General features: G+C 36.7%; 1 protein-coding gene across 8 annotated transcripts in view; it reads left to right on the top strand.

The window, feature by feature from the left end:
* Positions 1-25,682, top strand: part of COL25A1 (collagen type XXV alpha 1 chain) — a 556,443-nt gene that overhangs the window by 340,242 nt on the left and 190,519 nt on the right. For all 8 annotated transcript variants that reach the window (XM_027837340.1, XM_027837336.1, XM_027837339.1 and 5 more), the window contains exon 5: positions 7,577-7,594. In XM_027837340.1, coding sequence (XP_027693141.1) covers positions 7,577-7,594 — 18 coding nt within the window. The remainder of the gene's footprint in view (positions 1-7,576; positions 7,595-25,682) is intronic.

Genomic DNA, 25,682 nt, shown 5'->3' with positions numbered 1-25,682 from the left:
CTATCTATCTATCTATCTATCTATCTATCTATCTATCTATCTATCTACCTAATCTTCTTTGGTTCCTCCTTCCCTCCCTCTCCATACTGTACCTTCCCCATTCTTTTTGCTATCTCTTGGGTTTTTATTCTGCCTTTCTTTCTCTTCCTCCAAGTTTTCTCAAGCACCAGTTTGTGTCTCTGAGGCTGTTTCCTGACTCTTCTATGGTGTCCTTTTTGGTGCCTCAGGACTCTTCAACGGCCAGCTGCCATTGCCACTCATTGTTGAACCCCTCTCATCTTATCACCTCGATCATTTGGCCAGATGGTTTTCTTTTTTTTTCTTTTTTTAATGATGGCCACAAAACTGCAGCTGTTTGATGCCTGTTTTTTCCCCATACAGTTTTTTTTTTGGTGTGTCTTTTGGATAACAGTAGATTACATCATATTGGCTATGAGAGGCAGCACTGAAATCTTGTGCAAGATTTGTAAGGCATGTGCTGTTTAATACAGGTTTTAGGCCACACTCACATGTTTGTCATGTTTTCTATATAATTACCTCTGGGCTGGGCTGGGTTCCCATCCACACCCTGGGACAAAGCCCAAGTTCTGGAGCACCAGCAAAGCTTTGCACACCCTATGCAGAAGCAACCTACAGCTTTTGGCTTTCATGCTTTGTTTTTATTTTATTTGGATTGGCTGGTTTAAGGCCCAGGGCTGTCATCATTTGAATATGTAATACACAATTCAGTATGTGAGTACACACACACACATACACACACACACACACACACACACATACACACGATACACTGTATTATATATTATGCAAAAATGTATCATATGTATTTTCATAGCAATATATGCACATATCTACTATAAAATATATTTTGTAATAATGTACTATGTATTTTCCCAGTATTAGATACATTCATACTATATAATTTATTATATATTATATGTATTTTCACAGCAACACATGTATACTAAATAATGTATTCCATATTATGTAATAATATATTATATGTATTTTCACAGCATTGTATACATACATGCACACACACCTATATGCACATACATATATCTGATTGCTTACTGTTTCAAGGAAAGGGGAGGGGAGGGAGGGATAGAATTTGTAACTCAAAATAAAAAACAAATGTTAAAAGTTGTTTTAACACATAATTGGGGAAAAATAAAATATATTAAATACATATACACATACACCTATACTAAATAACGTATTATATGTTATGCAATAATGTATTATATGTATTTTTACAGCATTGTATACATACATGCACACACACCTATAGGCACATACACATATCTGATTGCTTACTGTTTCAAGGAAGGGGGAGGGAGGGTGGGATAGAATTTGTAACTCAAAATAAACAAAAAAACAAATATTAAAAATTGTTTTAACATGTAATTGGGAAAGAATAAAATATATTAAATACATACACACATACATACACATACACATACATATCTATATCTATGTCTATGTTGATATCTATATCTGTATCTATATCTATACACACACATACAATACTGTGAAAGTATATATAATCCAGAAGGTATTTTATGAGAATAATTTTGGCTTTTTTTTAGTGTCAGGAAACACGGGCAGTTAGGGGGCCCAATGGATAGAGTGCCAACCTTGGGGTCAGGAAGACTTGAGTTCAAATCTGGCATCAGATACGTTCTTAGCTATGTGACCCTAAGTAAATTACTTAATCTCTCAGCCTCAGTTTCCTCATCTGTAAAATGATGACAATAATAGCACTCCTCTCGTGATTGCCACGAGCATCAAATGAGATAATATTTGTAACCCACTTTGTCAGCCTCTTAAAATGCTCTATAAACGCCAGCTATTCTGACTATGAAGCAGCACCATGACATTTAAAAAAAATAGAGTCATGCAGTCTGCAGGGCTGGAGCACAGAGTTCCAGCTGTCATGCAAATCCAGCCTTCAAGGAAAAAAGCTTCTAGGACTCTGATTTTCAAATCTCGATTATACCAAAGTGTGTTCTGAGTTCTGGAAAAACATCTAATGCCCCTTTGTCTTTGTATTCCCAGTGTCTGTTTACTGCAGTGCCTGCCATGTAGTCATTGCTTAATAAAAGCTTGTTGATTGATTATTACATTCCAATGTTTGAATCTACTCCCAGCTACGAGGAAAGCCAAAATATTAAGGAAGACAAAGAGTACATTTTGAAAAAAGTTTCTTACATTTAGCTGGAGATTCTTGTCTCTAAAGTTCCAAATATCTACTGAAAACCTTTCTCAGGGAGGATATCAACCTTAATCTTTGTGCCTAGCCTCTGAGATAATCTCTAATTTGTCCTGTATACATCTTCTTTGCACATAGTTATTTGCATGTTGTTTCAGCCATTAGAATGTGAGTTCCTTGAGGGCAGGGAGCATTTTTTTTTTGTTTCTTTATTTTCTTTGTATCCCTGGTGCTTAGCACAATGCCTGGCATCAGCTTGTTGACTTGACTTTCAAAGGAACTTTTGAAGTTGTCTATTCGTGGAAATCCCTGGGATCATAAGTTCTCATTTATTTTGAATTTCAGTATTTCAAAAGATGGATTCAAATGATAGATGCTGAAAGTGCAGCTTTTCAAATGGACAGGGAACACTTTCTTTTCATAAATTAAAAACCAAGATGAGGTATACGGACTTTGATTTCCCAAGGAGGGAAAGACACAGGGTAGTTCAGGCATCACTCACAGTGCCCTTTGCTGCCAATGCCTACTTTAATGACTGTGACATTTTATGATTTGATTCAACGAAGGCAGAGATGCCCAATTAGCTGTCAGATATCAGTTAGTTTCAGCCCAGTGATGTGCTGTGAGATCCAGGGAAAAAACATTTTTGTTCATACATTAAACTGCTCTTTTGACAGCATTGGCTTGTATTTGCCAGTATACAAGCCCCTGTCACCTTGTCCATGGAAAGAGGTCAAGCCCGACATTCTTTGTGGGAGCATCTTTTACTCAAGGAAGCTTTGCCCAAGTTTGGGATCTTTTCTTCTATTGGCTTTCAGCTGACAAATTGCTGGCATATGACTGAAAAACATATTGTCACTCCTAGACATACAATGGAGTCATTAACATTCTTACATTTAACTTATATGAATTCAACTGCTCAGCCAATAAAAGGAGATGAGGGGAGGAATAATAATGTAAATAAATAATTCAGGCTCAAGGCAGGGATGAGAGGAGGAGGGCAGAGGGGAACACCAGGAGAGAAGGGCAGCAGCTGGGTATTAGACAAAGGGAACAGCTGTACTGTAGGTAGTACTAAGTCCTACTTTTTACCCTCAGCCCAATAGATCCAGAATGGATTTTATATAGAAGATATGGATCCAGCTTACTGACTTTTTTTTTCTATATTGTCCCAACAATTTAGATGCTATTCACTTTGAAGACCTGTGGAGAGAGGGTAATTTTGATTAAATATGATTTTTACTTTCCAGGCTGACTTTATAGTCTGAACCTCATATAAATTATGATATCACTTGTGTGTCTTAAGATTCTATATAGCTAGCAGAACTGGAGTATTTGGGGAACCCTTGGAGCAATCCTAAATTTAGCTGGTTTATAATCTTTGTTAATTTGTGAGGTCATGCTGCCTCACCTCTGACCTGGGGCATTGAATTCAATTAACTTCAATAAACATTTATCACCTGTTATGTACACTTTAAAGAGATTAATTCAGACTATTCACTGGAAGGCTGAAGCTGAAACTTGAATACTTTGGTCATATAATGAGAAGACAGAACTCTTTGGAAAAGACCCTGATGTTGGGAAATATTGAAGGCAAAAGGAAAAGGGGATGGCACAGGAGGAGATGGATAGATAGTGTCATAGAAGCAATGCACATGAGATAGGACAGACTTCAAGAGACAGTAGAGGATCGAAGGGCCTGGCATGCTGTGGTCCATGAGGTCACAAAGAGTTGGACATGAGCAGATATATGAATTATATGTCTCAGCACAGTCATATATCTTCCCACATAGAGAAGATAAGGAGGCTCCCATGACAGTCACTTGTACAAACCAGGAGATGAAATGATGAGTTCATGGGTTCAGCTTTGTTGGAACACTGAGCAAAAGAAGAGGGGAGAGTGGTAGAGAGTTAATAGGAAAAGTAGATTTCTGGAAAAGTCGATTGGATACAAATTGTAAAGAACATTAAATTGAAATGTTTATCTTTCATCCTTAAAGCAGTAAATACCTACTGAAAACTTTTGGGCAGGGGAATGACCATGGTCAGACCTTTGCTTTTAGGAAGGTTATTTTTTAACTATGTAGCAGAGAGATTGCAGGAAAAGAGACAGTTCAACCAACAAACAATTATTAATCACTTAGAGTAAACAATTATAGTAAAGCATTTATTAAGCTCCTTTGGTATACCAGAACTGTGCTAAGCTCTGGCAAAACAAATACAAGCAAAAAGAAAAACAATTCCTGTCCTCAAGGAGCTTATATTCCTATGGGTTTAGACAACATATAAAAGGAAGCTGAATGTGTGTTTGTGTGCCTGTCCGTCTGTATCAGGTGCAGGGTGCAGGGACCTAGAGAAGTCTTGAGCAGCGATTTGACAAATGAAGAGCTAGCTGGCCTGGGAGTCTTCCTCAAAAGGAGATTCTTGGAGCCATCCAATCAAACGGAGAGGCCCTTGGTGGGAGGGTACTGCCAAGGGTGAATTCCAGGGCTGGAATGATCATATAGGATGAAGAAGTTTCTGAGGGATAGTAGAAAAGGCTGGAATGAAGCCTCTGCTAGAGGCTAGAGATCCAGACAAAGCAAGACAATCCCTGCCCTCCTGGAGCTTGAATTTCAATGGGAGAGAAAACATGCACATGTATAGACGTATATAAAACAGATACAAGGTGACCTAGGACAGATGAGGTGAGGGGGGCTCAGGAAAGACCTTATGGAGAAGGTGGTCCTTGAGTGGAGTGGAACATGAGTTTCCTATCACATTCAGATGATTTTAAAATCTGGCTGTAGTCTATCAATTAGTCAGTCTACAAGCACTTATTAAGTGCTTACTGTGTGCCAGGCTAAGTGCTGAAGACACAAAGACAAAAAGGAAACAGTCTCTGCCTACAAGGAATATACATTTAAAATAAATACAAATATATACAAAATAAATACATTATTGGTGGATTTCAGGAGATTATTAGTTGACCAACGAGATTTTCTGCCTATATCTTGGTGAAGTGTCTACGTACTTAAGAAGCATCAAACACTCAGTTCACGCTTTAACCTGTGGGCCACAACACTCCTGAGCATAGCTCAAAACCAGATAAAAATGCACTTTCTATCTGATTTTAGTGTGTTGATGTATTAAAAATGCCACCACCAACAAAAGCTAAATGATCCAATGGATAGAACACCAGGCCTGGAGTTAGGAAGACCTGAGTTCAAGTTCAGTCTGAAACACTTACTAGCTGTGTGAAACTGGGCAAGTCACTTAACTTGTATTTGCCTCAGTATCCTCATCTATAAAATGGGGATAATAATAGCACCTCCCTCCCAATGTTATTATGAGGATCAAATGAGATAATATTTGTAAAATGCTTGTTGTCTCAAACTGAGACCTGGCAAAGGTCTTAGCTTAAAAAGGACAAGGTCTCCCACTGCATCTGGGGCCATCTCCAGTTGTTCTATCTATATCTTGATATTAGATCCAGTTGGCTCTGGAGGAGAGAGTGAGGCTGGTGACCTTGAACAGCCCTGCGTCACTGAAATCCAATTCACTTGCAAGTCATGACATCACTTTCCTGATGTCACTGGTCCTCTGAGAATGAAGGACAAACAACATTGTGAGAATCAATGAGAAAATAACTGAAAAGTGTTTAGCACAGTGCTTAGCACATAGTAAGCATTATAGAAATGGTAGGTGTGTTTTTCTAAGTCAATATGTAGAACACAGGGATCTGTATGTATGGTTTAGTGGCCCTCCCCCCCTAATTTTTATTTTAATTTGATTCCACTGGTCTACTCTGTTCCTGTCATGGTATTTTAGGTCAGAACACTCAGAGCAGGGATTCTTGGTGCTCTCTCTCTTTCTCTCTCTCTCTTTCAGTGTGTGTGTGTGTGTGTGTGTGTGATGGATCCCTCTGGCTGTCTGGTGAAACCTACTGTCCACTTCTCAAAAGAAAGTTTTTAAATGCATAAATAAATACATAGGACTACGAAGGAAAGCAATTATCCTGAAACAAAGGTGCATTTTTTTCCTATGCAAGTTCAGAGATCCCTTGAATTCTATCCACAGACACTTTGGGAGTCTGTGAACCACAGGTTAAGAAACCTTGACTAGGGTTGGCCCTCTTTCCAGCAGGGTTAAGCAGACATTTTCAAGTTGCTTTCCTTGGTTCCTGCCTTCCTCTTACTGCCCAACCCTGATGTCCCCATCATGAACAATATTTTTTCTATTTTCTAACTCACAGAACCCTCTCATCTCATGGAACAGAAAAACTGATTAAAAATGTTTAAGAAAGTGATGGATAATCAATACTTGTATTTTTTCAGTGATTGTTTATTTTGGAGTTCTTTTTTTTGGTTAGAAGCAGTTCAATTATGTTGTTTTTAAAAACGTTAACAGCCTCAAACAAAAAATGACATTCAAAATGCATTAAGTTGGTTAGAGGTCATAAACCTTATTGACTGTTAGGAGTTACGATCCCCTTTCACTGAGCTGAAGATGTTTCATAATGTTTTTTACAGCCTTTGGCTCAATTCTATTGAATTAAAAAGGGAAAAAAATGTTCCTGGGATACTAGGAAAGCCAAAGGCTCAGTGAATCATAAAATGTACCTCCTTCTCATGTGCCTCTTTGTCATGACAGATGATCTGGTCATCTGTGAAGCTGTAGCTCATAGCCACACATTTGGTTCTCTGGGCCATGGAGACTTTCCCATCAAATGACTCATTCGTTACAATATAGTGAACCAATTTATTGTTTCCTTTCCTTCTATCATCCCCAATCACATTTCAGTGAATGCTAATGTTTTCGTGTCACTCTGGAGCTGTATGAGTTAAATTGTAAAAATTTGAGATTTTAAATGCAGTTATCTTGACAAGGAATTAAGAATTCAATTGACCTTTGGGTGTAACGCAATTTTCAAGAAATCATCAAATAAAGATTTTACATAATTTGGTACTACTTTGGAGGTGGAGGGTAGGGAGATCCTTCTTTTTAATAATGAAGGTCAGTTCAAGCTTGGCCCCAAGGAAGAGATGAGAGAAACTGATCTGTCTTCATTATTTGTAGAGGAGGGGGGCCATGGGCATGGAACATTGCCTCTACCTGCCAATTCAGTTGATAGGCTGGTTACTTTTGCTGAACCATTTTTTTCTCCATCCTTCATTCTTTTTAAAAATTCTATGCTATGTAAAGAATGGACTCTCTAGGTAGGGAAGGACAGGGGCAAAATGAAAGTTTGGAAATGAAGGTGATATTAAAGAAAAATCAACAAGTATTTTTTTTTCAAAAAAGGTCTTTCCCACTGTTAACTCTGGTAGTGAAATAGGAATAAAACAATCTTGTAATTCTTTGTTTTTTTTTCTTTATTTTCAGGGTCAGCCAGGTCCACAGGTAAGAGAGCTCCCTCATAAGGAATTGATTCCAATGTAGGGTTCCTCAAAGTTGAAATTTTCTACACTTCTTTTCAACTGATATATTAAAAATAGCTATTTACTGGCAATCATTACACAACATGGTAGAACAAATATTTCCTAGGAGGGTAGCCTGGGGCCCCTCTCAGCCCTTTCAGTTACATCAGCTGTCTGACCAGATGGTGAGTTTAACAATGTACAACCAAATAAAGAAGGACTCTTAACTGGTTTGAAACATTGCCACGGAACTTGAAAGTGAGACAGAAGAACTTAGCAAACATGGAGCATGAGCTGGTTTGCATTAGCTATTTATTAATCACGTGCTAATAATCTTGTTGTAAATCTGTGCAGACCAAGGACTTCAAATCCATTCCTACTAGCTACTTTTGGTTAATTATACACAGGAACTGAATTGTTTTCTATAGTTTCAGTATGTTTCTACTGCTGAAGATAGGAATTATGGAAAGAAATGTGAATTCAAGAAACAGATTGAGAAAATTTAGCATATCAGAGGAATGTGTGTAAATGGGGAAAAACAAAAACAAAAAGAGGCTAATACAAAGCCTGGTACAAATTTTAAAATATTAGGAATTAGTAGGAAATAGTGATGAATATAAATTATCTTGTAACATAATACTATGAAACGATACACATAATTATTGGGCTTGAGGCAACGTGGCATAATCCAACCTTGACTTCAGGAAGATGTGGGTTCCTGTCCTATCTCTGACACATACCAACTGAGTGGCCTTTGAGCAACCCATGTAACTCATTATTTCCTACCCCAAACTCACTCTTTTTCCTAACTCCATGATTTCTGTTGAAGTCCCTGCCATACATCCAGTTTCCTAGATTCACAGTGTGAGATACTGGTCTACACTCTTCTCTCTTTCTCTCACCCCTCATATCCAGTCAGGTGCTAAGTCTTTATTAATTAGACCACCTTAATATCTCTCTCATCTGTCACCTTCTCTCCACTAACATGGTCACTATCCTTGTAAGAATCTTCATCACCTCTTACAACAGTCTCCCTAGCTTCAGACTCTCTATCTAATGCCATATGCCACATAGCTGCCAAGTTGGTAATCCTCAAGCATAGGCTCCCCCTTGCTCAAAATCGCCAATGACTCTTTCCTGCCTCCAGAATAAAATAAAAAATTCCCAAATGGATTAAAAAAGTCTTTTTGTCTGGACCATGGTAGGCAATTGAATGGATAACTTACCGAGCTGGTCCAACAGTAGGTAGATTTTGGATAGTCGCTATAGATTGACATTGAACTTGGTCTAGGGGTGAGGGGGTGGGATGAAAGTAGGCTGAATTGCTTACTTTGCCTATGGATAGAGCACTGGGTCTGGAGTCAGGTGGACCTGAGTTCAAATCCAGCCTCAGATACTTGACACTTACTAGCTATGTGACCCTGGGCAAGTCTTTTAACCCCATTGCCTAGCCCCCCCCCAAAAAATAAAAACTCATTTTAAATACCATTATTCTATATGACTGCAAATCAGTAAATAGCATAATCTCTAAAGAATCAAGATTACAGGTGACCTATTGGGCAGTGGAGAGAAAGATGAAGAGTGTAAATCAATTATAGCCTGTCACTAAGGATGATTTGGATGAAAAGGTGGTATAATAAAAGATGCTGTGCAAGACATTATGTGAATGGAAAAGAAAGGAGCATGTGTTAAACTGGACAACTTAAGTACTATGCTGGTACCTTCAGCATGTTATAAGACCAACACCTCCAGAATATTGAGTGGACCTTCAATAGAGGTTTTAAGTAAGGAAAGGGGAAAGAGCCATATGGGATAAAGAAGTATGAATGGGTCACAATCTGTACCATTAGAAGGTGTGCCCACATTGAAATCACAGCTCCATCAAATGACTGGTGTTTTTTTTAGCATGGCCTAAAGTCTCACAGGAAAATGTTACATAGTCTACGTCAACTCTATACCTCTATATATTTTCTTTTCCAAGTTAAGCTGCTTTTCTTAGTTCTCTTCAGTTGTTAAGAAAAAATGTGATGAATTTAAATAATAGGCTTGTTGACTCAAAAGAACTCACCTTTATAAAATGAACACATAGTAAGTTCCCTGGTTAGTCAGTGTATAAATCAGTGCATACAACTGAACTAATTTATACCACTACATAATATCTTGCATTAACACTTTACCTTAAGTCAACTTTTCTGGATAAAATTCATCAAAAGTATGTATTACATTTGATTAATGCATGTACATTTATAAGGCTTAGCTACAGCGATCGAAAAATTCCACCTCTATTTAAAAGTGAAACGTGGATATTTTTACATTTTATAGGGTTTTTAAACTGTTGAAATGTTTCTGTTATTTGATCAGGTTTCATTTAAAATTTCCTTTTTCTTTTGTTTGCTTCAATAAAAAATGATCTCAGTAATATATACTATGAACACTTTCCCCAAAAGTTTCCCAATGCATAAAATTTACAGGCAGTGTTGACTCCAAATCTAAAGTGAGTTTATTTTTGTTCCATAAGCAGTAGGCCTACTTCTTTTTTTTTTAAGGAAGAATTTTTGAAGCTCCCTATTTTTATAAAACTCTCATACTTAGGCTTTTAATAAGTTATTGAGTTTCAGGTTATTTGAGATTTCCTTGTCTGTTTCCTCAGTTCTCAGAAGTTTCCAACTTATTTATATGTAAGATAAATACTTCTTTTTCATTGGTCTTCTTCTCCACATCTCACCCCACTCCCTCACCAGGTATATGAAACCAAGAGAAGAAAGGAGAATATATGTCATTTGTGTGATATATGTATATATAATATATATAAACACACATATTTACATATACATACACAAATGTTTGTGTGTAACTATGTTCTTGGCATTCCAAGTTGGAATTATTTTTTCCATGGCAATCATTTTTAGGAATGATGGTTAGGTTTTATATGACTCAACCATATGACTCACACAATAGGAGACAGTTTGGTATAGTGGAAAAAGCTTGGCATTTGAAGACAGAGGACCCGGCTTTAAATTTCAGTTCTACTACTTAATGCCTACGTGATCTTAGCCAAATAATTTCCCCCTATTTGGCCTTGATTTCCTCATTTGTTAGATTAGGGGACTGGACTATATAATCTCCAAAGTTGCTTTTAACTTTAAGTCTATAATCCTGTATTTGCACAAAGGATCTAATTTTATCAACGTGAGGAGCTCTCTCCATCAATATTGACCTGGTGGATTTTGTCTTTGGGAGTTGATCGGGACATTGAGATTAGCATTGAGATTAGGTAAGTGTGCATAGTAAGTGGGAGGGGAGAGATTTTAACATAGGAGTTTCTAACTCCCAGCCCCATCACTCTATCCATTATATTTCAATGTGCTTCTCCTTTAAATATAGTACCAAGTTCAATGTCAGTCTGTTGTTGTTCAATGTCCAACTCTTCATGATGCCATTTGGGGTTTTCTTGGGAAAGATACTAAGGTTCAAAAGATACTGAGTTCAAATTCAGCCTCAGATACTAACTATGTGACCCTAAGCAAGTTGCTTAACCCTGATTGCCTCCCAAACATGGTTTGCCATTTCCTTTTCCAGCTCATTTACAGGTGGAGGAACCAAACAGCGTTAAGTGACTTGCCCGTGGTCATACACCTAGTAAATGTCTGATGCCACATTTGAACTCAGATCTTCCTGTCTCCAGGCCTACTGTTCTGTCCACTGCACCACCTAGTTGCCCATCAATCTGTAGTGACTATCCAAAATCTACCTATTATTGGACCAGCTTAGTAGGCTATCCATAGAATTACTTACTATAATACTTTAACCTTGTGGTTAATTAGTGTTTTGTAGGCTGCCTATACAGGCTAGTGGTTTTTAGTGTGGCCTAAAATCTCACAAGTTATAGGAAAATGTCACAATTCTTATCAACTCTGTACTGTGATAATTTTTTTCTTTTCCAAGTTAAATTGACTTTCCTGGTTCTCTTCAGTTGTAAAAGAAAAGAAAAAGAAAAAAAAAGGCGATGAATTTAAATAATGAGCTTCCTGACTCAAAAGAACTCCCTTAGAAGTTCTCCTTAGAACTTCTTAGAACTTAGAACTTAGAACTCTTTAGAAAATTTCCTGATTAGTCAATGTGTAAATCAATGTATGCTACCAAACTAAATTAAATAGTAATTTTGGGAGGGAACTCAACCATAGTTTGTATTATTGACTCTTTGGGAAAATTTATTCCAAGTTCTCCAAGATTGATCCTACAAGCCAACTTTTATCTGTATATTTAACCAGCTGTCCAGTTAATTTGATAGGTATTTACTATCCAAGCAGAGACTTCATTTACATTTGACTTTTGGTTTGCTTTTTGACGTAAAAAGAAAAATGTCTCATTTATATCTGCCTCCCACCATAGATTAGTGCATAAATTCAGGGAGAATTTATATGGAGGAATACAAACTTGCTTTTATACAAAATTCCTTTGTAGGTACAAAACTAAAAGATTGGTTTTTACTAAGTAAAATAAGGTCCATGCAATGGAATTTGCATTCAATGCTTTTATTCCCTTATACTTTTGTAATGGATACGTGATTCAAATGCTTAAAAGAGACCTAGGAATGGTTTCAGAAGAAATCTAGGGCTACCATGATGAAGGAACAAAATAGTTTGAATACATGTGTCTTTGTGGGACTTCATCTACAGTATGAAACAAGGTTTTATCTTCAGCTTAAAAGCAGTTTAACCCACCCAATTTAGCAGTATAGCTGACCATGTCGTTCCTCTATTCAATAGATTCCAGTGGTTTCCTATAGCCTCTAGGATCAAATACAAAATACTCTGTTTGGCATTTAAAGCCCTTCATAACCTAGCCCCCTCCTACCTTTACTGGCTTCATACACACTATTCCCTGACTTCTAATCTACTTGTTGTTCCACAGATAAGACACTCTACCCCTTGGCTCTGGGAATTCTCGCTGGCTGTCCCCCATGTCTGGAATACTCTTCCTCTCTCGCTATTAATCTCCCTGACTTCCTTGCAGTCCCAACTAAAACCTCACCTTGTTCAGGAAGCTTTGCCCCACTCCTGTTAATTCCAGTGCCTTCCCTCTGGTAATTATTTATTCATCGATTATTTATTTATTTATTTATCAATTATTTATTTATAGCTTGCTTAGAATATATTTGTTTGAATGTCGTCTCCCCCATTAGATTGCAATTTCCTTGAGGGCAGGGACAGCCATTTGCCTCCTTCTGTCTTCCCGGAGGTTAGCACAGTGCTTGACATGTTGTTGTTTAGTTATGTCCAATTCTTCATGACCCCATGGACTATAGCACACCAATAACCATCCATGGGGTTTTCTTGGCAAAGATACTGGAGTGTTTTGCCATTTCCTTCTTCGGCTCATTTTATAGATGAGGAAACTGCGGCAAACAGGGTTAAGTGACTTGCTCAGGGTCACACAGCTAGTAAGTGTCTGAGGCCAGATTTGAACTTAGGTTTTCCTGATTCCAGACCCAGTACTCTATCTACTGAAACACCTAGCTAGCTGCCTGCCATGTATTCGGTATTAATAGATGTTTATTGATTGAGTGAGAGTATAGTTCATACTCATTGATTTAAAGCCCATTAAACTAAAACAAAACAAAATACAGTCACATAACTTTAAAAAAAAATTGTGCTCAGCTCCTCAGAAAGTCAAAGGTGGGGGCCACTAACCAAATGCCAGGTAAATTAGTTGTAGGCATGTCACCTTACTAAAATTACTCAGTTCATGCTTGATATTTGCCTATGCAGTCCATATTGAGACCATTGTACGTGAATTCTGTTGCTTTGAAACCAGTATCCTTTAACACTAAGTCTCTAATTTGTTAAAAGTTGTTTCATTTTATAGCAATTTGTCTTCAAATGCCAGACACTCTGTAACCTCAGTTGATAATGTTTGGCATATTTTCCTTTTCTTCCTGTCTTTGCTTAGAGAGCATAGATTACAACAATAATAAACATGCGATAATAGCAAATCAGAATAATAGAGGCAAAGGTCAGTAAACATTAGTGTGGGGGTTCTTAAACTGGGATCCCAGGGCCTCAACTAGATTTCAGGAAATCAATAAACTTGGATGGAAAACAAAATTGCTTCTTTATTCCAATATAATTGATTTCCTTTGTAATCCTATGCATTTAATTTTATGCAGTTGGGCACTCAATTCTGAGAAGAGCTCCATAGGTTTTGCCAGACTGTAGCCAAGGGGTCTATGACACAAAAAAGATAAAACCCTTACTTTAGTGGAAATTCCTAGTTATAGATATTTGACAAGAAGTGTCATTAGATTAAGAAACATACTAAAAGCACGAAGTGCTGTTGTTACCTATTTCCAAGGTATTATTGCCAGACTCATTTAATGAATAGATGAAGGTTGGAAGTAATGCATTAATTCTTTATCTAATGGATTAGAGGATTGCCTAAGTCCTTTCCCATTCTGAGACTGAAGTTTTGTTAATTCTCTGTTCAAATAAGGAAGACTAACAGGTCCCAGTCTATTGCAGCATTGCCCCAGTCTGTTTCACAAACACATCAGGCTAGCCAGTAAATACTTAAAGTTTAATTACTTAAACCAGTAAACACTTAGACTTTTATTATAGTGTGTTTTAACTTGCACAAGGAGACACCTAGGAGTAGGTGTGGTGAGGGAAGACTGCAGCCAGAGCAGTTTCAATTCTGTTCCCATGTACCCCCAATCTCAATAGGATAGTGCCCAGATAGGACCTGCACCTCCTGATCAGGACAGGGAAGGGAGAGCTACAGTCGGAATGCCTACTGAACTTTGGGTGTGATGATCTTCAGGGAAGGGTGAGAAGGAGGTCGACAATGGTGCTGCACAGAGGCTGTCCTGGTTTTGGCTTGGCCAGTTTTCCTTTACTCCTTCCTCCTCTTCTGCATGTGCCAATAGCTTTACCATCACCTCTACACTATGAGTTTTATAGGAAAAAACAAGTCTTCACTCAGGGGTATCTAGTTGGTTCTCCTAATACATCACAGAAACCAGAAATCAGAGAGGAACCTCCCACTATGTAATAATGATACCTGGAAGTTATCCTGAAAGGGAAATGCAAAGTGGTATGTTCCAAGGAGGGGGCATATTTAGAACTGAGAGGTTAAAGCCACAAACAGGAGAGTGTACTTTTATGCTTCTATAGCATGAATATCTGCTTAAAGTTGGACTCCTTAAGATTTTCATATCCCTCTCCCTTGTAATCTTTTTTTGCAATAATAATCTGCAAAGCAAACTTAAAGATGGTGAGAAGCTAAATTTTAGCCCAGCCATTATCAATTGCCCAAATTCCATGCAAATGAAAGAAGTTTCATTTTTTTTCCCCTAACACAATAGTTAACAGGGAGATTTAGGCTAGTTTATTAAGGAGTCTTGACTGAGATTGGGAAGTTAAGAAAAGTGTTCTTTGCTGGAGGCATAGGATGCTTAGAATATCAATAACTTAAGTGAGAGAAGTGCCCAATTGAATTTACCCAAAACTAGGAGAACATAGTTCTTGAGCAGGGCACTGACATGATTAAAACAGTGTTTAGATTAAATTATTCTGGCTGCTGTGTTTGGGATAAATTGTAGTAGAGACTGGAAGCAGAAAGATGAGCTAGGAAGATGCTGCCATAAATCTTGGAATCATGGAGTTGGAATGACCTTAGAGATCAGCTCTTCCCCCTGAACTTAAATTGTCAACTTGTTTTAAGTTTATAGCATATACTTGCGTGACGGCTTATGGTATCTAAAGAAAACCTTGGTTTCTGTTTACACAGACTTGTTAATCTGGTTACATATGTCTTTGAAAAATAGAAACTAAAAGTCATTTTATATAAGAAGTGGAGGTTCTAAGCAGCCCAGTTTGGAGATTCGTGTTTCAAGACCTACCCAACTACTTAGTTTTATGAATTAGAAACTGAGGCCTAGAGAGGATGTGACTTTCCCAGAATCACATAGAAAGTTATTGGCAGAGATAAAGATAAATCCAGGTCCTTGAATTCTAAATTCATTGTCTGAACTCTTTTGGTAATTATTAAAACATTAATTATTATTAAATATTATTATTAAATAATTAAAATAATAATTAATTATTTAAAATATAAGTTATTAAAATAGAGGAACATGTTAAGGTGTTGATGGAGAAAAAGTGATAGAAGGAAGAAATAATAAGATGCAGTGGGGAATGTGAAGCATTTAGAATGCAGAGAATTGAATAAATTGCATCAGAACGATGTAGGGAAATGGGTAGGTAAAAAAAACAAAATGAAATGAGTGTTGAAAGAAGGTAAGGTATAAAGGAGAACAAGAGAGAGGAGGAAAGAGAGTATATTTATCTTTAAAATCAGTATTTCATAGACTAGCTCTTTTTCACAGGTTATGAAAACAAATTTGAAAAGATGAGTATTCAGTGATGTATTGAAATTAATCTTACCTGGCTGTCTTTTATACTGATTTTTATTTTTGGGATTACATGAAGATAGAACCAGTGAAAACATAACAGTCAACATTCATGCTGATGCTATTGTTTTGTATTTTGGAAACTGAACAAGAGCCTTCCTTCTTTCTTCTAGTTTACCCCCGTCCCATTGGGCAATGAGCAAGGCACATTCAGGTCTGTTTTATCTCCAAAAGTCCATAAATAAGGGCCAAAGGTGGAAGATGCAAAGTTGCAGATTCAGAGTCGAGGTTAAAAAAAAACAAACGATCTTTCCCTACAATGAGAATTGTTCTCAGGTGGAATGGATTGTTCTTTGATGCCCTTCTCAATAGGAGTCTTCAAGAAGATACCAGACTGCTTTTAGTGATGTTGTACAAGGAAGTGCTTGGTCAGATATAGGTTGTGTCTGTGAAAGCTATGTTGGCCATCTCCCCAAGCTCAGGAAACTGTTGGCAGAATAACTAAAGACTTCTTTGAAAAGAAAGCCACTTTTCTGCCTGAAAATTAATGATACTTGTTCTTAAAAACGTGCTGTTACAGCTTAGTACTTAAAAAGCGTTGCAGTTGCATGTGACTGATAACTGGAGGGAGTAATATTTAAAGCATCACGTACCTGCCAAGTTCAAGTGTTTGTTTACCCATTTTATAGCAATGCTACTACCAACACATTTACTGAGTTGTGTTGCATTTAGAGGCTTGGCTGCAGGAAGCGTAAGATTTATTTTTCTACCACTGGGGCATCCTTCTCAGAAGAAAGAATTGTCACTGTAATGTGACAAGTTGACAAGTCAAGGCAACAAACAGATTAAGTGCCTACTATGTGCCAGACACTTTTCTAAATACTGGGGATACAAAGAGACAAAAACAATCCTTCCCCTCAAGGAGTTTATAGAATAATGGTAGAGACGATGTGCAAACAAGTAGGTACAAACAAGATCAAATTCGTCAAGGATTTTGTAGAAGGCATTCATGTTCAGGGATAAGTTGAACTAGATGACTTTTGGGGCTCCATCCAACTCTGAGAACCTATGAGAGTTACTTGCTGAATGGGAAAACACAACCCTTAAATGCTATCTTGTGAATAGTGACTAAGCAAAATGTCAACACTTTTATTTCCAATTGTAATGACTTAATAAATATAGTTTTGATACCTAAACAAGGAAGAGCAAAAACAGAGAAAGAAAAATACAGACCGATTTTCATAGCAAATATCGATGCAAAAATTTTAAATAAAATACTGTACACTATGACCAAGTGGGATTTATACACAGGAATTTGGGGTTAATTTAATATTAGGAAAACTATAAGTAACCATATCAATAGCAAAAACATAAAAAATAGATTATATCAATAGATGCAGAAAAATATTTTGACAAGACACCCATTCCTATTATAAAACACTAGGAAGCGTAGGGATAAGTGGAACTTTTCTTACAATGATAAGTAATATCTATCTAAAACCAAGAGCAAGCATTATCTCTAATGGAGATACATCAGAAGCTTTCCCAATAAGATCAGGGGCGAAGAAAGGATGTCCATTATCACCATTATTATTCAATATAATACTAGAACTGCTAGCTTATAGGAATGTCAAGAAGAAAGAAAGCAAAAGAATAAAGCTTAGGCAACAAAGAAATAAAATGATCGCTCTTCACAAATGATATTACAGTAGACTTAGAGAACCCTAGAAAGTTAACAAAAAACTATTCAAAACAATTAACAATTTTAGCAAAGTTACAGGATATAACATAAACCCACACAAATCATCAGCATTTCTATATATTACCAACAAAACACAGCAGGAAGAGATAGAAAGAGACTTTTTAAATAATTGTAGACAGCACAAAATAATTGTGAGTCTGCTTGCCAAGACATAACACAGGAATTATACGGATACAATTACGAAACACTTCACATAAATAATGACAGATCTAAATAATTGGAGACATATTAATTTCTAATGGGTAGGCCAAGCCAATATAATGAAAATGATAATATAACCTAAAGTGATTTACTTATTCAGTGCCATATCAAACTACCAAAGAATTACTTCATAGAGCTAGAAAACATAATAACAAAATTCTTCTAGAGGAATAAAAGGTCAAGAATATCAAGGGAATTGTTGAAAAAGACAATATGAAGGACGAGAAGCTACAGCACCAGATTTCAAACTATATTATACAGCAGTAATCATCAAAACAATTTCTTACTGGAAAATGAGTGTAACGATTTGTAAACTCATCACATAAACATCTAATCCTACCATGGAGGATTCAATGCTTTTATTTTTATTTTTTTAGAGCATGTACAGTTTGATTTCAGGTGCTTCAGTTCATTATTTAGAAGTGCAAAGGAAAAAAAGCAATAGAAGGAGGAAGAACTCTACCATTAATGGATAATTCTGAATTTCTTTGGCAGAATACCATAGGTAGAACCATCTGAGTTGTCTCTAAGGACTCTGAACGCCATAATCCTTGCAGAAAAGACACATCCAATATTAACTTGGAGACATAATGAAACAAGTAGCTATACTCATGACCTATACTAAAAAAAAAAAAAAAAAAGCCAGACTACTTTGCCTGGCCCATGGCCTGGTTTACATTTATTAGAACCCAAGCAACTATAAAATATATTTCATAGTTGTTGGAGATATACTACTAGAAAGTGAACTCTTCCAATAATAATCTAATTTGATATAAATCCCTTGCTTTATAAAACAAAAATGCAATATTCTTTCCAGGGCTTACTTGCAAAAATAAACTACACTTTTTGTGGCCAAAAGAAACTTCAGTAGCAGCTATTCAATAGAGGAAAACTGAGACAAGGAGCCTTAAAAAATGAATTAAAGGTAGTCTTTCCAAAGTAAAGCCATTTCTTCTGTATAAATGATAGAGGTCCCATATTCCCTCTCCCTTATCCCAAATGTTAATATTTTGTGGAGCTGCCTCTTGAGCATAAAGGAAAGGCAATCCCCATAGGAATTGAAAGAACCTAAGTAGCCTGCATGCCATAATTCTGTATTACTCAGTGGGAAAAAAATGCAAGTTGGAAAACCACACACAAATACCATCAAGACAACTGCCCATATGGTCGTGTATCTTCCTTTCATGTGTGTTGCTTGAAAATGACTTTTGAAAAACAAAGGAGAGTTTTGAGAAATCCTTCTATCTCCTGGTCCTTTCTTCTTTCGCTGCATCATCATTGCAAGCCCCTCACCCACCTTATAAAAATGAAACTGTGTTTTTCCTGTGTTGTTAAAAATGATCTGACTATAACAAGATGCCACGTTTGAAAAGGTTTTGTAGGATTTTGTTGCCCCATGCTTTTGCACATGTTTTTAATTTTGTCTTAATCTTCCTGTGTATCACTTTAGTGATCCCCATATTTCAGGTTTGCATTCCAATCAAATCTCTTACAGATCCCAGTAGGCTCATTGTGGGGGGAGGGAAGAAAATGCATGCATGATCCAAGAAATTCAAACAACTTTTTTTTTGTATAGGAAGCTGCTGAGTAGTCTGCATTTTTCTCAGTGGATAATAGACCTGTCACATTAAAGTGGTAATATATTCCATCCTAAATAAATCATGTTAGACTTAACAAAACATTATCATGTCCCAAATATTAATGCATTACACTTTCTCCTTTATATCTCAATGAAAACCATTGGTCATATTTTTCTTTGTCCTGACATGGGAATGATTGTAAAAATCGTAACATTAACATTCTGTTAGTATTATAATAGGTAGAATTAACACATGGCTAACAATGTAGAAAGAATCCATTGTGTCGAAAATACCTTGTGTCTTTTCATTAGGACTTTTAAGGAAATATATGGCTATACATATGGGCATTTCCTACATGCATTTAATATCTTTTACTATAATCCATATTGATATGTTTCATGTGGTTATTTTGTGTCGTGAAAATGATATGACATAGAGTTCAACCTTGACTCTGAATCAATTCCCGCTAAAATCAGGGAGGACACCTCCAGTAACAAAATGAGGTTGTGTTTCCTATCAAATATATTTATTTGATTAGAATTATCTCCTTTTGCCACACCACATTTGGGCAAGTGGGAGAAAGGCAGGAATTTGGACCCCAATTTGTCAGGAAGCATGTTTGTATTAAATAGTAGCATTATGTCACAATTTCCCCAAACTTTTGAGTGATATGGGATTGTGTTATAATTCAGTGTAGCTGGAGCTAGCTTCTATAGAGAGCGAATTGTTAAATGTTCATTGTGAGCATTTACACCTCCAAATGATACAGATCAGGGCTGCTTGTCTAGACCAGAGGTGAAAAAACCCAGTCTGCCAACCAAATGCAGCCAGGCAATGCTCTTGAGTGAAACCAGAACCGGATTAAAATGTAATTGGGAAATAGTAAACAAAATAAATAAAAGTACAATAATGTTAATATGTGGTTTTCTAAGTCAATATGCAGCCCACAGAGATTTTCACTGTATGGGTTAATGGACTGTCTCTATTTGAGTCTGACACCATTGGTCTAGACTTAAGAAAGTGATGGAGAAAATGTTAGTAATGCCGATTAAACTTTAAAGTGTATTATGGCTACATTCCCTGCCCCCAGCTTGTTGTTAAACATTTACTGCTGTATCACTGGTTGTAAGGGAAAGAACATGAAGCCCAGAAGGACCAGGGTTGGAATCCCATTTGACTACACGACCTTGGGCACATCCATTCTCAGGGCTTTTGTTTCCTCATCTGTAAATGAAGAAGTCAAACTAAGTGATTTTTATAGTCCCTCTTGATCTATGATCTTATGACCTTGTTTTATTCATTCCTGACAAGTTATATGTAACTCAGGGGGGCAAGATAACCTATACAAAGCACTTTGCAAACCTTTGAAGCCTATATAAGCTCATGTGGTGGTGCATACCTAGAATCCTTGCTACTAGGGAGCCTGAGGCTGGTGGGTCACTTGAGTTTGGAAGTTCTGAGCTGAAATGAAAATGAAAAATCAAATATCTGTTGATTGACTATTAGGCAATCCACATGTTTCTGTGAATGGCAAATATTTAATCTGCATCTCCTTGAGTTACATGCAGGGTTTATAAAGCAGCAGGACATTTGGCGATGAAATACTGTCAGGGGCTTCTTAAAAATAACTCAATCCCTGGCCATCACTCTTTGATTACTGTAAATGATAGTATCGCACACATTTGGGTCCCAATTAGTACAAATAATAATCCCTCCCACTAAAGTGGTGGCATTATTTGAACTTATACTGCATATTTCCATCGGGCTGGACTCAATTGCCATATTTTCCATAATTATAACTTTGAATAGTGGGAATTCAAATACATGTGACCTCTTCAGGGGATTGGTTATTTGTACTAATCAGGACCCACTTATAGTACTTTGTGAGTTTGCAAAATGCTTTACATGCATTCTTCCATTTGATTTTCATGATGATCTTGTAAAATGGTACAAGTATTACTATTACTATTTTGTAGATGATAAGCTAGAATTTGAACCCAGGTCTTCTCACTTTAGTTGTTAATATTTAGTTGTTAAAAATTCATTAATTATGTATATGAGAAACAATGAGACATAATTCATCAACAAGCATTAATTAAGCACCTACTATGTTCAAGGCAATTTCATAGATATCAGAAGTACGAGATGAAAATGAAAGCCCTTAAGCTTACATTCCACCCAGGGAACAATGTGTACACATATAAGTGTAGGCAAAGTAGAGACAGAGGAAATACAAGGTATTTTGGGTGCAAGACATTAACACCTGAGAGGGATTAGGAAAGGCTACCTGTAGGAGGTGGTACTAGAGTTGAACTTTGGAGGAAACTAAGGATGCCAAGAAGTAGAGGTGAGGATGATAGTGCTACAGGGTAGTCCTTTAGGACAGGGAGACCTAGGTTCAAATCCTGCCTCTGATGCATACTGCCCAAATAAACCTGGACAAGTGCCTTAAACTCTGTCTTTATCAGTTTCCTCAAATAACACTGACCTTATGAGGACTGGATGAAATAACTCATGTAAAGTGCTTTGCAAACTTTAAAGTTTTGTATAAATGTTTATTATCATTTTATTATTATTGTTAGTATTATTTTTCCTTTACTCCTCAGTGTCTCGAGAAACTCTCTAGGAATATAAGATGTATATTAGTTCCTGCTCTGTTCAGTGAAGGGAATTTTCATATTGATAGGTAGGAAAATCCAATGGCTTAGAAGATCCTGTCCAACTCTAAATCATATACTCACCTCAGTATACTTTGTATACAGTTATTCAGATGCCTAGACTTCAGAATTTTGGTATTCTGGCCATAATCTTAAATGATATTATATTCTGACTCACTGCTATCTGGGCAATGTGTAACAGAGGAAAAATCAAATGTTTGTAATGAGGGAATCTGGATCCAAAACCTACCTGTGCTATTTTTAAACTGCCTATATGACTTTTGATAAGTCACATAACTTCTCTGCGTATCAGTTGCCTCATCTATAAAATGAGGAGATTGAATTAGGTCCTTACCAACTCTAGATCTGTGAGCCTAAATTTTCTCAGGTGTTTCAAATGAAGTCCCCATTGCTTTATTTCACATTCTGTATTTTCTGGGCAGTGGAAGGCTTCTAATTAGAACTGCCATTGTTAACTGATTAATAACTTATTGGATGGTTGGGTAGAAGAGACTTTCTGAACCTCTCTAATGCATTTGCAGCCAGTACATAAGCATTTATTAGGCACCTACTCTGAACCAGGGGCTATGCTAAGTGTTGCAAATACAAAGAAAGTCTGAGCTTCCCTTCCCTGTCCCCCATCCTCCCCTACACATACACCAATCTCTGCTCTTGAGGAGCTCTCAGTCTAATGGGGGAGACAACATATATACAACTATGTGCAAACAAGCTATATACAGGATAATTAGGAAATAATCAATAGGAGGAAGGCATTAGAATTAAGAAAGAATGGGAGAGGCTTCCGATAAAAAGGTGGGATTTTATCTGGAACTTGAAGGAAGCCAGGAGGTAGGGATGAAGAAGGAGAACATTCCAGGCATGGGGAAAATGCCCAGAATCAAGAGATGGAGTGTCATATTCAAGGAACAGCAAGGAACAGCAAGAAGGTCATTGGTCAAAGAACAGCAAGGAGGTTACTAGATTGAAGAGGGTATTGGAGATGGATGGGTATAAAGTATAAGAAGACTAAAAAGGTGTGATGGGGCTAGGGTCATGAAGGGCTTTGAATACTAAAAATAGGATTTTATATTTGATCCTGGAGGTGATAGGAAACTGTTGTAATTAATGGAGTTGGGATGGCTGTCCATTATTAAAATGATCAGAAATGGATCTATTCTAGCTTTCCAAAGTAATTTCAGACTTTATGGTTTATTTTTACTTTCAAATGGTTGTATAGTTTTCAGGTACAATCTAAAAGGGACTTAAAATTGACAAAGTAGAAAAATAGGTATTTGTCATCATTAATGAGAGTTATCATGACAAGGTTTATTTAAGCCTCTGTTCAAGAAGACAGGGAAAATTAAAAAAAAAGTTTTAAAAAGATCTCCATTCTACATCATTAAAATTTTTGTTTAAAAAGTTAACTTTTGAAAAGGGTAAACCTCAATTATCTAAATGATCTTCTTATGTGAAATAGCATCTAACCTGATGATTTGAATTAAATGAGGTATTAGTATGTATAATATTAGTGTATATAGTATAATAATAGTACATATTATATAATTGAATAAATATTTCCCTTGTGGGTAGACTGCTGTCAAAATATGGGTTAACATCTTATTATTTCTGACTTCATCTGAAAACTTGAGATATGTGGGGAGAATGAATATACATTTTTTAAATTATACCTTATTTCCCACAATAATTTGAGGTAATACATGAGTATCCATAAATTGCACAGGAACTGTTGCTCCACAAAATCTATGGTTAGTTCCTCTGACAGTAAAATAGTTGTTTTCTACATGTTATCTTCATTAAATTTTGCCCAAACCAATAAGTAGAGGGTGAGAGGTAATACGGTGTATTGGAAAGAAGATACGGCATCGGAGCATCTGGTTTTGAATATTCTGCTTGCCAATTACTAGCTGTGGGATTGGGTAGTCACATCATTTCTGGGCCTCAGTTTCTATAAAATAAAAAATGACCCCTAAGGTCCCTTCCAGCTCTAAATCTCTGACCCAGCAATGTAGGATGATTTAACTTCATTCACAATGGAAAGGCTGAAAGTGAATTTAAAAGATAAAAGCAAATGAGAATAGGAGAATACTTAGAATGTCTGTCACTGAATGTATGTAGTTACTGAACAAATTTGAGAAGCCCTAGAGCAGGAATTTTTAACCTTTTTTTGTGTCAAGGTCCTCTGGCCATCTGGTGAAGTCTGTGGTCCTTTTCTCAGAATCACATTTTTAAATGTATAAATACATAGACTTTAAGTACATAATACATAGGATTGCAAAGAAGCCAATTATATTGAGATATAGTTATTAAAATATTAAAAAAGAACAAATTCATAGACTCCTTCAAACCTGGTTTCATGGACTTCAGGTTAAGAACCCCTGCCCTAGAGTTTGGAAGACAATGAACTCAAGGTTGATGCAATCTGGCTAGATTAGGTTCCTTCCTCCAGAAGGAGGAGGATGCCATGTGATCTGAATCAAAAAGGATGCATGCGCCCATTTCTATAACTCTAGATAGTAAAGGATGTAACCAGCCCTCTTTTTGTCCTTATTTGGTTTACTCAAGATCGGTGTATTTGAAAGCACTTGAACTAGACTTCTAGATGGATACATTTTTATGAAAGGCTTTGTTCTCCTGAGTATCAAAGAATGACTGAAAGCTCTAAACACTCAAGACCACTGGGAATCAGCCCATAGCTAGGAATTATAAAAGACATGGTCTAAGTCCAGGACACTAAAGCCTATTCAATTTTTTTTTTTTTGCCTGAGAAAGAACCTCAAATCTTTATTCCATGAGTACTTGCCTTTGTTTTACACATGGTCTTAAAGCATTGTTTATTTGGTTTCTCTTACCCACAGCAGATCAAAAGTGGCAGGTTAGAATGGGGGTGAGTTCTGGACTCATACATACTGAGAGCTGTGAGAAAAAAATAACCAAAGGAGAAAGAAAAGCAGCCACCGTAACTCAAAAAGTATAGCAAGATCTGCCTGATTTATGTAGACGCAAAGCACCCTGTGTGACTAAAGAGCCCTGGGGACATTACTGTATTACAATGCAGTGTAACAACTGATGGTCATAATGGTGATGCTATGTCATCAAGACAATATTGAATGATGTGTAATAATTTCAGAAAGACTTTCTCTGAAATTTTTTAAATAAAAAAACCCTTTGGCACTTAAAAGAGACAAACTACATTTCCCCAGAAAATTTGCTTACACAACAGACCTCTTCACTGGGGATGCTAGATATATGATGTGATAATTTAGAGTCTCTCCTATGGTAAGCTAGTTGAGGGCAGGAACTGTGTGGTTTTTCCATCTTAGTACCTGTGATCCCTTGGTGTCTTTTACACTGCTTTGCTTATAAAAGACACTAAGTAGAGTTCTTCTTCTTCTTCTTCTTCTTCTTCTTCTTCTTCTTCTTCTTCTTCTTCTTCTTCTTCT

The sequence above is a fragment of the Vombatus ursinus genome, unplaced genomic scaffold (genome assembly GCF_900497805.2).
Source record: "Vombatus ursinus unplaced genomic scaffold, bare-nosed wombat genome assembly UNPS02014821.1, whole genome shotgun sequence".
Taxonomy (NCBI): Eukaryota; Metazoa; Chordata; class Mammalia; order Diprotodontia; family Vombatidae; genus Vombatus; species Vombatus ursinus.
Note: the sequence above shows the minus strand (reverse complement) of the source record. Positions and strands in the feature narration are given on the sequence as shown.